General features: G+C 45.4%; 1 protein-coding gene across 3 annotated transcripts in view; it reads right to left on the bottom strand.

The window, feature by feature from the left end:
• Positions 1-9295: 9295 nt before the first annotated feature.
• The window catches only part of DIXDC1 (DIX domain containing 1), an 89116-nt gene continuing 83395 nt past the window's right edge, over positions 9296-15016 (bottom strand). For all 3 annotated transcript variants that reach the window (XM_088481376.1, XM_088481378.1, XM_088481377.1), the window contains 4 exons: positions 14148-14214; positions 12670-12781; positions 11714-11822; positions 9296-11514 (listed from right to left, as the gene is read on the bottom strand). In XM_088481376.1, the coding sequence (XP_088337502.1) occupies positions 11434-11514; positions 11714-11822; positions 12670-12781; positions 14148-14214 (369 nt within the window). In that variant the 3' untranslated portion in view covers positions 9296-11433. The remainder of the gene's footprint in view (positions 11515-11713; positions 11823-12669; positions 12782-14147; positions 14215-15016) is intronic.

The raw sequence follows: 15016 nt of genomic DNA, 5'->3' as shown, positions 1-15016 counted from the left end.
TGTTAACATGGTGCGATAATTAAATATATATGGAAATCTGCATATGGGGGTCACATCTCCTAATTACTGTAATTTAGTGTAATATATTTTGCTGTCAGTGGTACGCAGTAATACATGACTCTGTCACAGAGCAGCATTTACCTATAACCAGTGTGATAACTCGCATGTTTGTCTGTGTGATTTCCATAGTGACCGTGCTTAATGAAAAAGAGTCCAATACATACTTGCCTACTTTTGAAAACTAGTTTCAGGGAGATTGTAGGTGGTAGCAGAATGTGCCGCTGAAGGGGGCGTGTCTAGCTCCACCTATGGGTGTGTCGGTTGTGATTTAGGGGCGTGTCCTGTTTCTATGGGTATCATACTACCATACTATTGTTTGAGGACATTTTATGGTACAGCTGCTTGTTTAAAAAAATACATAAATCAAATATTGACTATTGTTAACCATAAAATGTCCTCAGACAATAGTTTCCAATGATTAGGGGCAGCTGTATTTTAGTCAGAGCTCCCTTATTGTGATATATATCCAGTGACCAGTCACAGGCATTAACTGCACTCTGAAAGGGCACTTACTGTCAGCCATCCATTTATTGGCTACTCACTGTCAGCCATCCATTTATTGGCTACTCACTGTCAGCCATCCATTTATTGGCTACTCACTGTCAGCCATCCATTTATTGGCTACTCACTGTCAGCCATCCATTTATTGGCTGTCAGTGAGTGCCCTTTCAAAGTGCAGTTAATAATGCCCGTGACACTCAGCCCCCATTAGTGGAGGTGACAGGTCTCATTGGCCGCTTATAATTACATTGAGGCCACCGTGGGGGGAGAAAAGGCCACCACACCTGTCCTGCGCTGATGTCTCTGTACAGTGCAGCGCTGGTGGCTCGGCTCGGCTCCAATCCGCCCGCAGCGCCCAAGCACACTCCATGTGCGCACTGACTGCTGACTAGCTGGCCACATCTACCCACGTCCCCGCGGTGGCGGCCCACTAAGTATCATGGCGTCACGCGTTGTGATGTCATGACGTTCCCACTTGCAGACCCCCCCACCGTCAGTCAGGTTTTGCACATGCGCAATCCAAAGGGTAGAAGAAACCGGGAGTTGAAGTAATGTTTGCGGGGGACCGGGAGGGTGTATTAAAAACAGGGAGACTCCCGCTAAAATCGGGAGGGTAAGCAACCCTGCTGTACAGTCCCTTCTCCCCTATATAATAATAATACCACATAGTGTGTACTGGGAGCTGTGTCCCCTCCCCTCATATATCACTGTACAGTCCCTTCTCCCCTATATAATAATAATACCACATAGTGTGTACTGGGAGCTGTGTCCCCTCCCCTCATATATCACTGTACAGTCCCTTCTCCCCTATATAATAATAATACCACATAGTGTGTACTGGGAGCTGTGTCCCCTCCCCTCACATATCACTGTACAGTCCCTTCTCCCCTATATAATAATAATACCACATAGTGTGTACTGGGAGCTGTGCCCCCTCCCCTCATATATCACTGTACAGTCCCTTCTCCCCTATATAATAATACCACATAGTGTGTACTGGGAACTGTGTCCCCTCCCCTCACATATCACTGTACAGTCCCTTCTCCCCTATATAATAATAATACCACATATCAGTGTGTACTAGAAGCTGTGTCCCCTCCCCTCGTATATCACTGTACAGTCCCTTCTCCCCTATATAATAATACCACATATCAGTGTGTACTAGAAGCTGTGTCCCCTCCCCTCATATATCACTGTACAGTCCCTTCTCCCCTAATAATAATAATACCACATATCAGTGTGTACTAGAAGCTGTGTCCCCTCCCCTCATATATCACTGTACAGTCCCTTCTCCCCTAATAATAATAATACCACATATCAGTGTGTACTAGAAGCTGTGTCCCCTCCCCTCATATATCACTCTAATCACCCTCCCTGTACAGTGTGCAGGTTACACAGTTACTTACCTGGTTCACATGACTCTGCTGCTCAGTTCTCTTGGCTGCTGCGGAGGAGAAAGCGGGTCCCGCTGCATTGTGGAGAGGAGGTAAGGGAACTGTGGCCGTAAAGGCAGCGCTGTCGCAGCATGACACGGCCGACCACCCGCGCATACAGCCACACTCACAACCCCGCGGTGGCCGGCCAATAAGCATGACGTCCAGCCAAGTGCGTCATGCCCTCTCAAACCCTGCCCCTGTCACATCCGGACTGTCGCGCATGCACAGCTACGATTTTGGACGGGGCAGTGGGGAAAACGGGAGATTCCCTTTATATTGCGGGGTAGCGGGAGCTCCCACCTTAAAGCGGGAGGCTCCCGCGGAAAGCAAGAGTCTAGGCAAGTATGGTCCAATATCCACTGGGTCTCTTATTGTTACTTAATGATATGGTATAATAACGAGGCAGCACAAATAATATGATATGCATTAATCTTTATATACAGAATAGGCCATCAAGTGGAATAACATATACTATTTTTTGTACAGTGCTGGGATTTTATCCAATCCCCTTTTTAATAATAAAATAAAGCTAATAGTGAAATTTGCTCAATACGAACTGAAGGCATTATACAGTTATAAACATACAAGTCATGTACAGAAGTGTTTGCATTTTATGGTAAGTACAGTATGCAGATAGAAAGATTTATACCAGTGAAAAAATAGACATAACTCTGACAAAAACAAATAATTTCTTTTAAATAATTACATAGTTATACAAATAGGACACAGTACAATAAAATTAAAAAAATGGACTGTTTCTTTAAAAATAAAACCAGTCTACAGTCATATAGAAACCAGCGAGATGAGTACACACACTCATGGCGGGTGGGAAACCTGCGAGGCGCGTACACACACTCATGGCGGGTGGGAAACCTGCGAGGCGCGTACACACACTCATGGCAGGTGGGAAACCTGCGAGGCGCGTACACACACTCATGGCGGGTGGGAAACCTGTGAGGCGTGTACACACACTCACGGCGGGTGGGAAACCTGCGAGGCGCGTACACACACTCACGGCGGGTGGGAAACCTGCGAGGCGCGTACACACACTCATGGCGGGTGGGAAACCTGCGAGGCGCGTACACACACTCATGGCGGGTGGGAAACCTGTGAGGCGCGTACACACACTCATGGCGGGTGGGAAACCTGCGAGGCGCGTACACACACTCATGGCGGGTGGGAAACCTGTGAGGCGTGTACACACACGGCGGGTGGGAAACCTGCGAGGCGCGTACACACACTCATGGCGGGTGGGAAACCTGCGAGGCGCGTACACACACTCATGGCGGGTGGGAAACCTGCGAGGCGCGTACACACACTCATGGCGAGTGGGAAACCTGCGAGGCGCGTACACACACTCATGGCGAGTGGGAATGGGTAAGCAGAGTTTTCACTATGGTTTGGTATGCACAGATTTGTATAGCAGCCATATAAAAACAATACAATTCTGGATCTAGGCCTTGACTCATTACGGATCGCAGATGCGATTACACACGCAGGTCTGCTGCAAAAGTATGCTAATGTTTGCAATCCCAATGCCGTCGCAGGCCAACATAAACACGCCCACTTCCCCTTACTCACATCCGTAATACCTTGCAAGTCAGCGAAAACATTGGTAACATCAAGTAACATCGGAGCCTCACTCACAATGATACAAGGTCAGACCTCACTTATAAATTGCTAACTTTCCTGTACACAGTGAACACTCAAGCTGCGTATGGCATCGCAGTGGCTAGTTTATGCACGCCCCGTAACGGCGTTCACATGCACTGGCACGCCTGCGTTCTGCCGACCACCCCATCTGTCAGCACCCCCAAACGCTCACTTCCTATCAATCCATCTGCGACTACTCTAGGTGGTCTCTGCGATCGCAGTGATGCGTTCGCGTACGTGCATGCACAGTACGCAACAATCGGCTGCCTGCATGCGTATTCGCAATAGCGATCAGTAATGAATCAGGCCCATAGTCATCCAAATATCACAGGCTGATAAAATCATGTATATAAAAACAAGTCAGGCTGAAACTCCACATTATGCACATAGACACTTGGGGATCATTTGTTTTCATCACTTATTTCAGAGAAACATGTTTATTTAGGCTGAATAAGTAAATGTATTGTTCATAGCCAACTCTACGTATTTTACCGGATTTAAGCATACTATTGGCTCTGTTATGGAACTATGGGCCTGATTCAGACCCACTCGCGAGCGGCTGTCTGCTCGCAAGTGGGTCGATGTTCTGGACCGAGCATGCGCACGACGGAGGGAGCTCCGTCGTGCGCAAGCGCCAGACGCGACGAGCGAAGGAAAGTCCTTCGCTCGTTGTGTCTGATCAAAGGGGGCGTGCTGTCGATGTTGATTGACAGCACGCCCCCTTTGGTGGGCGTGCCGGGGGCGTGCCTCCCTGACGGGGGCGTTCCCACGGGAACGCCTCCCGTCAGAAGCCGGCCCACTGACATCACTAGTGATGTCAGTGGGAGTGATTTTGGCTCTGATAGAGCCAAAATCACTCCGGAGCTTGCGGTTGAAAACCTCAACCGCAGGCTCCGGCTCGCAGTTTCGATGGTCGCGATGGTCAAGACCATCGCGGCCATCAAACTGCACGCTCGTATAGCCTGTGGGTGGTGACCCACAGCTATACGAGCGTCCAGGAGGACACTCCATTTTCATGGAGGCCGGCCCTCATTCAGAGCGTGCGCTCTGCTCAGAGTGTACGGCTCTGAATGAGGGCCTATATGTTTTAGCAAACCCTACCAGTCACACACAGTCAAGGACTTAAAATTCAAGAAGAGGTTATCTATATGTATCATGGAAACCAGTTACTCAAAAAGTTCCAAAAATCAGAAGAGCGAATGAAGGGCATGATTCAGAGGCGCTCGCTATTTGCGAGCGCTCGCTCTGTATCAGGGCATTCTTTTCTTTTTTTTTCCGGCCTCCAGGCCGCTCGCACAGCTGTGGGTGACCACCCACACACGGCTTGTGCGATTGGCCTGGTGATGGTCGCGATTATCGCGACCATCGGCAATGCGAGGAGACCCTAAGGTAGGGTCTTAGCACTCGCAATGCCTAGTGGACTTCCGGCTCTAATAGAGCCGGAAGTCCACTACTGACATCACTAGTGATGTCAGTAGGGCCGCCCCCACAAACGGCAGGCGTTCCTTCAGGAACGCCTCCGTTTGTGCAACCACCCACCCTACCCGCCTACAAAACGGGGCGAGCTGTCGATCAACATCGACAGCCGCCCCGTTTTGCGAGCCCCGGAGCGAGTGAAGTTCTCACTCGCTACAGGGCGTGCGCACTGGGCCACCATCGACCCGCAATGCGCTCGCGGCCGGGTCTGAATCACGCCCTAAGCACTTACCAGGCACGAATCTGGCTGTGACTGATGAAATCCGTTCTGCCCTCATGCAAATCGTATTTCCTCCTGCAGCTCCGGCCCCCTGGCAGTTATGTTGCGGTCTTTCATCCCCAACATCGCTGCCAAAACCACACTCCCCGAATGCCGTGCAAACGGCACAATGGAGCACACGCACTGAAAACTAAAAGTGCAAGGAGGGGAACTTCGTATCCACCGAGCACTGTTACACTGATCTCTGGGACTGATGATGCTCTGCAGTGTCCTGATATAGGAGTAGGGGAGAGGCAATGCCATGGGCGAGGGGCAATGCAGAGCGATGTTAATGAAGGGCAGGTGATCTTTTGCCACTGGGGGATAATGCCCTCCAAAAGGCTAATTGACACGGGAGAGATGGGACACACCCTAGGCAATTTCTTTTTAAATAAAATATTTAAATATATTTTTAAAAGTATGTTGAAACTTAATTAAATAAACAACAATTTCTGAGCGGTTAAAAAAAAAAAAAAAAGCCAGGGTTACATGGCTGCTGTTGTGTCAGGGGAATGAGTCCTACACAAAGGTGGTTGCCTAGTGCCCTCCTCATAGTTACTGTGAGCAGCAATGCTAAACACAGAGGGCCTGATTCTGACACGCTAGCGAGCGCTGAGCACTTGCAAGCGGGTCGATGGTGCCCAAGTGCGCATGCCGGAGGTTGCTCCATCGTGCGCATGCGCGAGACCCGGCGAGCGACGGGGAAACCGTCGCTCGGGGTCTCACACCAAAGGGGGCGTGCTGTCGATGTTGACAGAGGCCGGCCGGCCCCACTGACATCACTAGTGATGTCAGTGGGAGTGCTCTCGGCTCTGATAGAGCCAAAAGCACTCCTGGGCTTGCGGCAGCGAGACCCTACCGCAGGGTCACGTCGCAAGCCCGATGGTCTTGACCATCACGACCATCATCATGGATGCTCGCACAAGCTGTGGGTGGTCACCCACAGCTATGCGAGCGGCCAGGAGGCCGCACCAATTTTAGCTGGGACGGCCCTGATTCAGAGCGAGCGCTCTGGTCAGAACGTCCGGCTCTGACTCAGGCCCAGAGAACGGAAACACAGAGAAAACAGCCATGTGTGAACGTACTATTATCTGTGTAAATGGCCTTTCCCAATCAGCCTATTGTTTTCTGTTGGAAACCAAGCACTAGACAGTATACTGTACAAGATGCAACTTAATATATAAGAAAACAAAAAGCTAAACATATACAAAATACAATTGAACTGAGTGATTTATACACTAATAAATACATATATGTATTGCATTTGCTGTCTTATTAGGATGCCCCTCCTCTCAATAGTAATATAGGATTTTTGCAGGTGTCATTGTTGGTGTACGGAGTCGGTGCATCCAGACCAAACTGTTAAACAATACTGTGAAATGTATATATAATATTTATCATTCTACTATTTAATTACAATGTTGGCTTTTGCAATACTGATAAACACAGCAAAATCCTGGAGCTTTAAATGGACCCTGACATTTCAGCCAACAAAACACACATCACAATATCTAAATGGAATTACAAAATTCAGATTGAACACGGAAGGTAAAAATATTTACAGAACATTATTCCTTCAGGCTTTCCAAACAGTAGAAGTAGCAGAGTGTACAGGCACTTTATCCTTTCATGGTCTGGTCGTTCTGCCATATATTATCACCCCAATGGCCAACACATTGTACACCTATTGCTGCCAATTCCTCCTACATAAGAGTATACTAATGCGTCACAGAGAACTAATAACTTCATTGTAATGGTGCAGTATAAACGCCTATCCTTCATATGGGTCACTGCTTGGGTTACAGGTTAGTTTCCATCTACAATGAAAAAGACCAGTATGACATCCCAATATTGTCCACTTCCTAATGACCTTCCCAACAAGAGACTAGCGGATAACTGAAGATATATCTGACTTAGTTACAGTATGTTGAAGAGAGCTGAGTCCAATAATTCTATAAGAATGGATAGGAATCCAACACAGGACACACAAACATACAAAGGGAGAACTCCAGTTATGTGTTTGTAGCCAATGAACCCTACTTCCCAGCTAGCAGAACAAAATGAGTGTCCAGATCCCTCAAATGGTTGTTAGTGAATCAGAGCCAGAAGTCATATCTCCCCCACTATTATACTGCGGCCAGCACTGAATATGACAGATAAAGTAAGGATGGGAAAAGTCAGCCCTATAATAAGGAATTGTAAAGACCTTGGGCCTGATTCAGACCCGGTCGCTATCTGCGTACGCTCGCTGGATGCGTATGCAAATTTGTCAAAGTGACGCCACGGGAAGCGAACGCTCGCCAAGGCATAAGCACGCCCACCATGTCTTAATGAGCGGCCACTTTGTGCGTACGCCCAATCTCACAGGCAGAGCCGCCCACAGCAACACATCATCTCCAGGAAGTGTATTAAAACATTGCTACATCGAGCACCATCGGATGCTAACGCAGTGCTTGCAGTTGCTTTACCCTCCCGCAAGCATTGCGAGGAAATCAGTGTAAAAAAAGGCAAGTGACGTGTACTATGACGCTGCCTGATAATTATGCACGCCTCTAAAACGGCGTTGAAACACTCAGGCACGCCTGCGTTCACATCTCCACTCCCCCGTTATTAGTGTCCTGCCCCTGTTACCACCCACAAACGGCCTCTCCTGTCACTCATTACCCTGGGCCGCCTTTGCTGGGCGAGGGAGAGGGTTGCGATCGCAGTGTGTAGTTCGTGCACGCGCAGAATGAAGCGTGCGCATGCACGTACGCAGAACATCGGGCCGCTTGCGAACGCACAGCGCGAGCCAACCGCTCTGAATCAGGCCCCTTCTCCCATATGTAATAGGCTGCAATTTGCTGGTCCCAGAATGATTTCAGCAAGATAGCTGTTTGATTTAAAGCAGTCATTTTAAAATAAAAAGAACCTGGTTTAAATCTAATTGACGCTTTTAATCTAGCGGCTAGCTCACCAAAATCACATCGGGACCAGCAAATCTCACCCTATTACATATGGGCCCATCCATGAGAGAGGAAGAAAAGTTTTTTACTAAGAATTAGCCTTTAATACAACCTGTTCATAACATTAATTTATTGTTCAGTATTTCCGATGTATTATTTACAATTCTGGACTATAATACTTTAGTAAATGACCGCCATGGAAAGAAGAAGGTGAGGTGAGGTATAGCAGGATTTCATAGCAGCAGTTTGGAGACACATTTTATGAAGTGGTTTGGTGAACACTTAATTTACAGGACTTCCACTAAATGTCATGTAATGATTATAGCAGCAGGCAGAAGAAAACATGAGGTAGTCGGGATAAGGATGACATGGCGGCACAATGGTTGGCATTGCTACCTGACAGGGTGGGGCTGTGGGTTCCAATCTATGTGGGGTTTGTATGTTCTTCTCATGTTAATGTGGTTTACACCAGGCTAATTTCCTCCTACAATGTTAGGGTGTGTGTTTGTGGGTAGAGCAATACATTATTAATAATAATAATAATAGCAGACAAGTATCTTTCAGATGGTAAAGCCATTTGATGGTGCCATTAACACACAAAATACAAAATGAAAGCAAAATCGTGAAGCAACTAAGGCAAAAGCTTTAGTAGTGCTGCACTCCTCTATCTGCCCCTGTGTCATGATCTCCATCAAAGCGCACGGTTACGCAGTAAGATGGCGGCATAGGCGGAGGATCTGTTTGCGCGCTGTTGAACCTAGTGTTGAGGTGCATTTCTAGTTGCCTTTTGCCAAATGGAAATGTCACTTACAATTTAGACAGTCCTTATATGCCATGACCAATGGTGGCTCCAGTGGTGGGGCTGCAGCGCAGACCAAGATTCAATTAGGGGAGCCACACCAACTGCCACCCCAACTGCCAGCGAGCCCCGGCCGGTGATGTTTGAAAGCGTTTGGGGTGGCAGTTGGTGTGGTTCCCCTATTAGAATCTTGGCATACGCTGCAGCCCCACCTCTGGAACTGGTCATGACTATTTTAAGCCATAAATTAGGATAAACCACATAATATTTTAAACTTTTCAGTTTAAAATAATTTAAACTGAAAAGTTTAATTGAATGAAAGCAGAAAGCAGCATTTTAAAGTGGTTGGTGGTGCCATTCGCACTGCGTAACACTAGCTTTGCGGAAGTGTCTGTAGTGAGTGTAGGGAAAGCATGGAAGCTGACGTGAGACCATCAGACCATCTATGCACAGAGGTGCAAAGCTAAGACCATCTCTGCTGTACTCTGCTGAGTATACGCCATACTATACATGTGCTCCACAGTACACAGGAATGCAGGACTATGCTATTTCAGACCATCTTCTGGATCCTTACATATGATGCTTGTCTGCATGAACCCTACAGGCTGGAAATGTGAGAGTGCCATAGCTGCAAGGAAATATTGGGCATCCATTGTTGGCTAAATACAATATACCCTAACCAACTGAGCTGAGGGGAGTTTTACAAACAGAGAGACCTCTGAAACTACTTTACTGTACATGGATATAAAGTTCTCCCTGAAGACGCTTCACAACAAGCGGCCAAATTTTAACTGTAATGTCATAGAATACCATGACATGAAATGTATGAATGCAGTTCTATGGGGATATGTAATAAAGCAGTGTGTACAATGATACATACCGCAGATACCAGCATCCATGAGGGGCACCTAAATGTTTCCAGTGTGCACAGGCTCCATGTAAAGCACTGAATAGTGCAGCAATAGGTAATGGGGGAGCAAATTAAGCATCCGTTCATCCTCCTGTAAACCTACGCATTTCACACCCTACTGGCTATTATAAACCTGATTCCACTACAGTAAGTAATATATGACAGATAAATGGTTAGTACGGTAACAGGAAATCATTGCTCACCCAACCAAATTATTAAATGCAATTTCCTGGCAGCTTCCATCTCCCCCATTTAGTAGGGGTTCTTAGACTGTGGGTCTAGACATAAAAAGTCTTTAAAGAGGATTTCATCCTTCAAAATCAATTTGACTAAATAACTTCCCCTATCAGAGGTGAGCGACAGAGCTCTTGGCTATATATAAGTTCTGGGATACTGCTAAATACAGTGAATTGGGGGACACCAGGGGAATATCTCACAGGACCATACTATTATTGGTAATAGAATTTGTTTAATAAAATTATTTTTAAAGTAAAACAAAACCCTATAGCTGTATATAACACCACCTCCTACATCAGAGGTAGGGAATGTGTGGCAACTACACATCCATCATGCTCTGCCATAGTTTTGCTGTTAGAGCATTCTAAAACTATGGCAGGGAATGCTGGGATGTATAGTCCCACAGCAGCGGGAGAGCCACACCTTGCTTACCCTATCCTACATGACTGATACTTAGGCCAGTGTGATTAATAAACAGCTTTTAATAACATAGCTTTTTAGTGAATAGGCTACTTTCTACTATCAGCAAAGGCTTACCTTCCTTCCCTACTGAAGCTGTAATATTTCGGACACTTCTATCTTACGGTATGTGGGCTCTGGCTGATTGAGTGTAAACCTTTATCACTATCCATAGCAAAACAGGGAATTATACTCTGCAGCAAAATGGCTCCTGTTGTGGCATCAATATGTTAGGTTAGCGTAAACTAATAAGGATGTCCACAGGGTATATTCTTATCAAAAATATTATCAATATTAGAAATCTGATATGTGCCAACTCAGTATAGAAGTGGAGACACTCCCAAAGCTGTACATCAATTTACTCCTACAAAAAACTAATATTTCTCCACTGGAATATGTACACATCAAGCAGCCTGTGATACCCATACATCACGGACCGGCTACTTCGTAAGCTGCAACATACAGAAGGCTGCTCTTGAACGTGCTGTAAATTCTCGGAATGTGATGGAGCAATTTCTGCTATCCGTTCCTCGCTCTTTCTTGTACAGTATAAAACAAAGTTGTAAGTGTTTGTGGTGCCCACAGGGACCTCTTTTGGCAGCATGAGAACTATTTCCACATCCATACGATGAGTTCGTCATTTGTCTTTTCTTCCTTCAAGAAGTTAAGAGTTCCCCTCATAAAGGGAGGGATTTTATTCAGGTACTTCCGTGATCTTCTTCCACCCAGGCCACTATTTTGCCCTCCCAGCCTGGAATGAGGTCGTCATCATGAAAGACCTGTGAGGACGGGAAAAGACAGAGGCAGTCATTATAACCAGGACATAACGTTACAGTAGTAGCAGCACTGGTAACTAGTATAAGATACAGCATGAGGCTGTTACAACAACCTATATGGAAGTTTCCATACAGAAGGTTACTGCAATCTAACTTCATTGATCTCAGATAGTGACAGAGGTAAAGCCCTCAGTTTACCTACCTCTTCTTTGACAGTTCCAAATTCTGGATCTAGGGACTTGAAATGGTACCTGTGGTTTCCTTCTCTGTCAATGGCTATCTTGAAATCCCTCAGTGTAACCTCCCCTAACCTGCGGGATGTAGTAACAATAAGATCTCTGTGATAAATGACTGTTATCCATATTACTCATTCCTATATTCCATCTCATTCAATGCTGCAAAAAATTATACACATGATTAGTGTTAATTATTTAATATATTTTCTGTCTCTGTATATTCCAAGGAGCACTCCCTAACCTGAATATAAGTGACATCTTGATTTTTCATCTCCTGTGCAATGGTATTCTCCAATTTCCCCCTCCCTACACATATAAGCTTAGGCTTTCTCAGACAGCCGAAGCTGCAAACTGACGGTCGTGATGTAGAGCTGATCCTGCTTCTTCGGACGCAGGCCTAGGATCTGAGATGCCGGCAGGAGGAGTCTTTTACCTTCAGACGCCTCCTGCAGGCATTAGCATAGCTGCGCTGTACAAAGCGTCCATTTCTGAATCAGGCCTGTTGTAACTAGTGTCAGTGTTATGTGAAAGCCATGTAGCGATAAAGTTTCCAGATTTTGAAACATAATTTCACCATCAGAAATAAACATCTGCACATAACATGGCGGCTAATCTTGAAACAATCCTTATTTAAAACCCCTAAGACACATCTCATTAAATTGTCACCTTGGTATTTACTAATCATCATTACAGTGTACTCAGAGTGTACCCATACATATAGCAGAGTAAGAAGATTGCAATTCATTGCCACTGCCATACTCCTGTATAAAGCACACCAGTCACTATCAGGATGTATGGCACAAATGGCTCGCTGATGCCATGGGGACTGAATGCCCATCACTTGGACTGTCCCTGGAAAACATGGATGCCTGGAAACCATATCTAATCATGACAATAATCAGAGCCAATAAATGAGTTTTACCTCTTTGGTATGTTGACCATAAAAGGTGTTAGCGAGCGATCAGTAAAATACAGCACTTTGGTGCAGGAATTACTGTTTCCCATTACAGGGGCACTCTGTGAATGGGGTATTTCTGCAAAGAAACACAACAGGACAGATTAAAGTACCATCACCAACAGATACATACCGTGAAATCATACCAATCCTTACCATTCAGAGCTATTTGTAATATGTCAGCTCTATTACAAAGAGAACCTGCACAACACAGTCAATGTGAGTACACGTTTCATAATTTTAATTGTTATCTGGATTATTGTAATGTAACAAAATTCTATTTATTCATGTTATCGATACTTGTTAAATTACAATTATGTGAAAAACATACATAAGCTGTGCTTATAATGAACATCCACTAGGGGGCACACAAACATTATACTCATCTATAACAAACTACGGCCCGTATTCAATGTTTCGCTCCGCGATAGTTTTTCGCCTCCCAGACTTTTCGCCTACATCGCCTGTTTTGCAAACGGAAAAGTATCGCGCGCATCCCCGTATTCAATTTGACAGTACGCGAAAACGGGACCCGGCGAAACTGAAACAAGTGGAAAGTCCTGTCAGATTTGGGGAAATCAGCCTGAGATCCCCCAAAAGATGCTCTGACATGGGGGTTCACTATGGTACCCCCCGATTTGGCTTGCTGAAGGTATTTGTTGCTTTTAAACGGGCTCAATAGCTGCTAAATAGCGTTTTTGTATAAGTGGTGAAGAATAGTATTCAGGAGGTTTTTTTGATGAAAATAAGTTATCCCACCAAATTTTGGGGTACTTGAAAATGGGGGCCAGCATATTTTAAAGTTGCTAAAGTAAAATTTTAAAAATAGTGAAAAAAAACACCTGTCGCAAGCCCCTGCAATGAAAAAAACACCTGGGGCATATTTAGTGGACCCCCTGGAGTCTAGTTCGCTAGTTTTTAACTTTGTCACCCAACGTTTTTTTTTTTCACTCCCAATATCAAAGTGATTTTTTTTGGGTGTTCTTAACTATTTTTTTAAAAAATTTTGACGCAGTTTACCTTTGGGGGGCCGTCTGAAGGCTGCACGGGGGTTCCCGCAACGTTGCACCCCAAAACTCCAGTTCTGCACTTTTTTCCGCCTGCTATTCATAGGCGAAACTTTTTCGCCTATTACACTGCATTGACTTTCTGCCAAGGCGGAAAGTCTTTCAAATTGAATACGGCGATACTTTTCCGCCTGGCGAAATTACGTAATCGGTGAAACTTTTTCGCCGATTTTGGCTATTCTCTCCAAATTGAATACGGCCCTAAAATGGATGTAGATAGAGAAGGTTCCATTCTGCATTTTAACAAATAAAACATTTTTATAATGTTTTATATAATGTTTGTGCATATCATTTGGTTGTATGTAAAAAATAGTGATTTGTAATCTACATACAAATTACAAAAGACCATTTATGAAATCTCACTCATATTGTACTTACTAGAGTTAGGAGGCCAGGAGTCCCTGTATTCATTTAATTCTTTATTTCCAGACATCCTTCCTCTTGTCTATATGAGAAAATAGGTGCAAATGATTAATATACATAGATGAGTCTGGAACGGTTAATAGCAGAATATGCTGAAATCATCACATCGGTTATCACTTGTATTTATGACTCCATCATTGTGAAAGGGACTATAATGCCTGGTTAGTGTATACACATCTACCAGTAATATATGCTGATTATATGCACAGAGCCACTGAGACAATGGTAGGGACCCGGGTACGAAAGGCAGGGAAGGGGAGACCTGGGTTCCCGGAGGGGTGTCCCTGATCATGCATTTTCCTATGGTGCAGGCAGAGGGGGCACTGGTCATGGCATCCCGCACACTCAGGTCTCTGAACATACATCAGGGAGCACCAGGCAGAAGTGGGTATTCCATAGATAGTAGTAGTGTGGCACTCTCACTTTAACTTGTATAATGCTGCTCTTCACAGATAATACAGACTTGGAAAGAATAGGCAGCACTCAGAGGCTTATGTGATGTATTGTGTAACAAGCAGCCAAAGGTTCAGGACTTGCATGATAAAAGGACGTGTGAGCCCTGACATGTTGGCTGCTTATTGCACAATACATTAATTCCAAGCATAAGTCTCTGAGCACTGCCTATTCTTTCCGAGTCTGTCTGTCTGTCTCTATCTAATCCAGGGGTGGCCAACCAGTCGGAGGCAATGAGCCAAAAAAGATATGTAGTCAATCGAAAGAGCCGATAGCATGCGTGTGCCGAAGGGCCACGCCCCATTGTTGTGCGCATGCCATTGGTATGACATTTACAGGAGCATGACCTTGTGTCACACACCCGTTTTTTG

Source organism: Taudactylus pleione, unplaced genomic scaffold, assembly GCF_031769625.1.
Source record: "Taudactylus pleione unplaced genomic scaffold, aTauple2 ptg000270l, whole genome shotgun sequence".
Taxonomy (NCBI): Eukaryota; Metazoa; Chordata; class Amphibia; order Anura; family Myobatrachidae; genus Taudactylus; species Taudactylus pleione.
The sequence above is the reverse complement of the archived record's forward strand: the minus strand, read 5'-3'. Positions and strand labels throughout refer to the sequence as shown.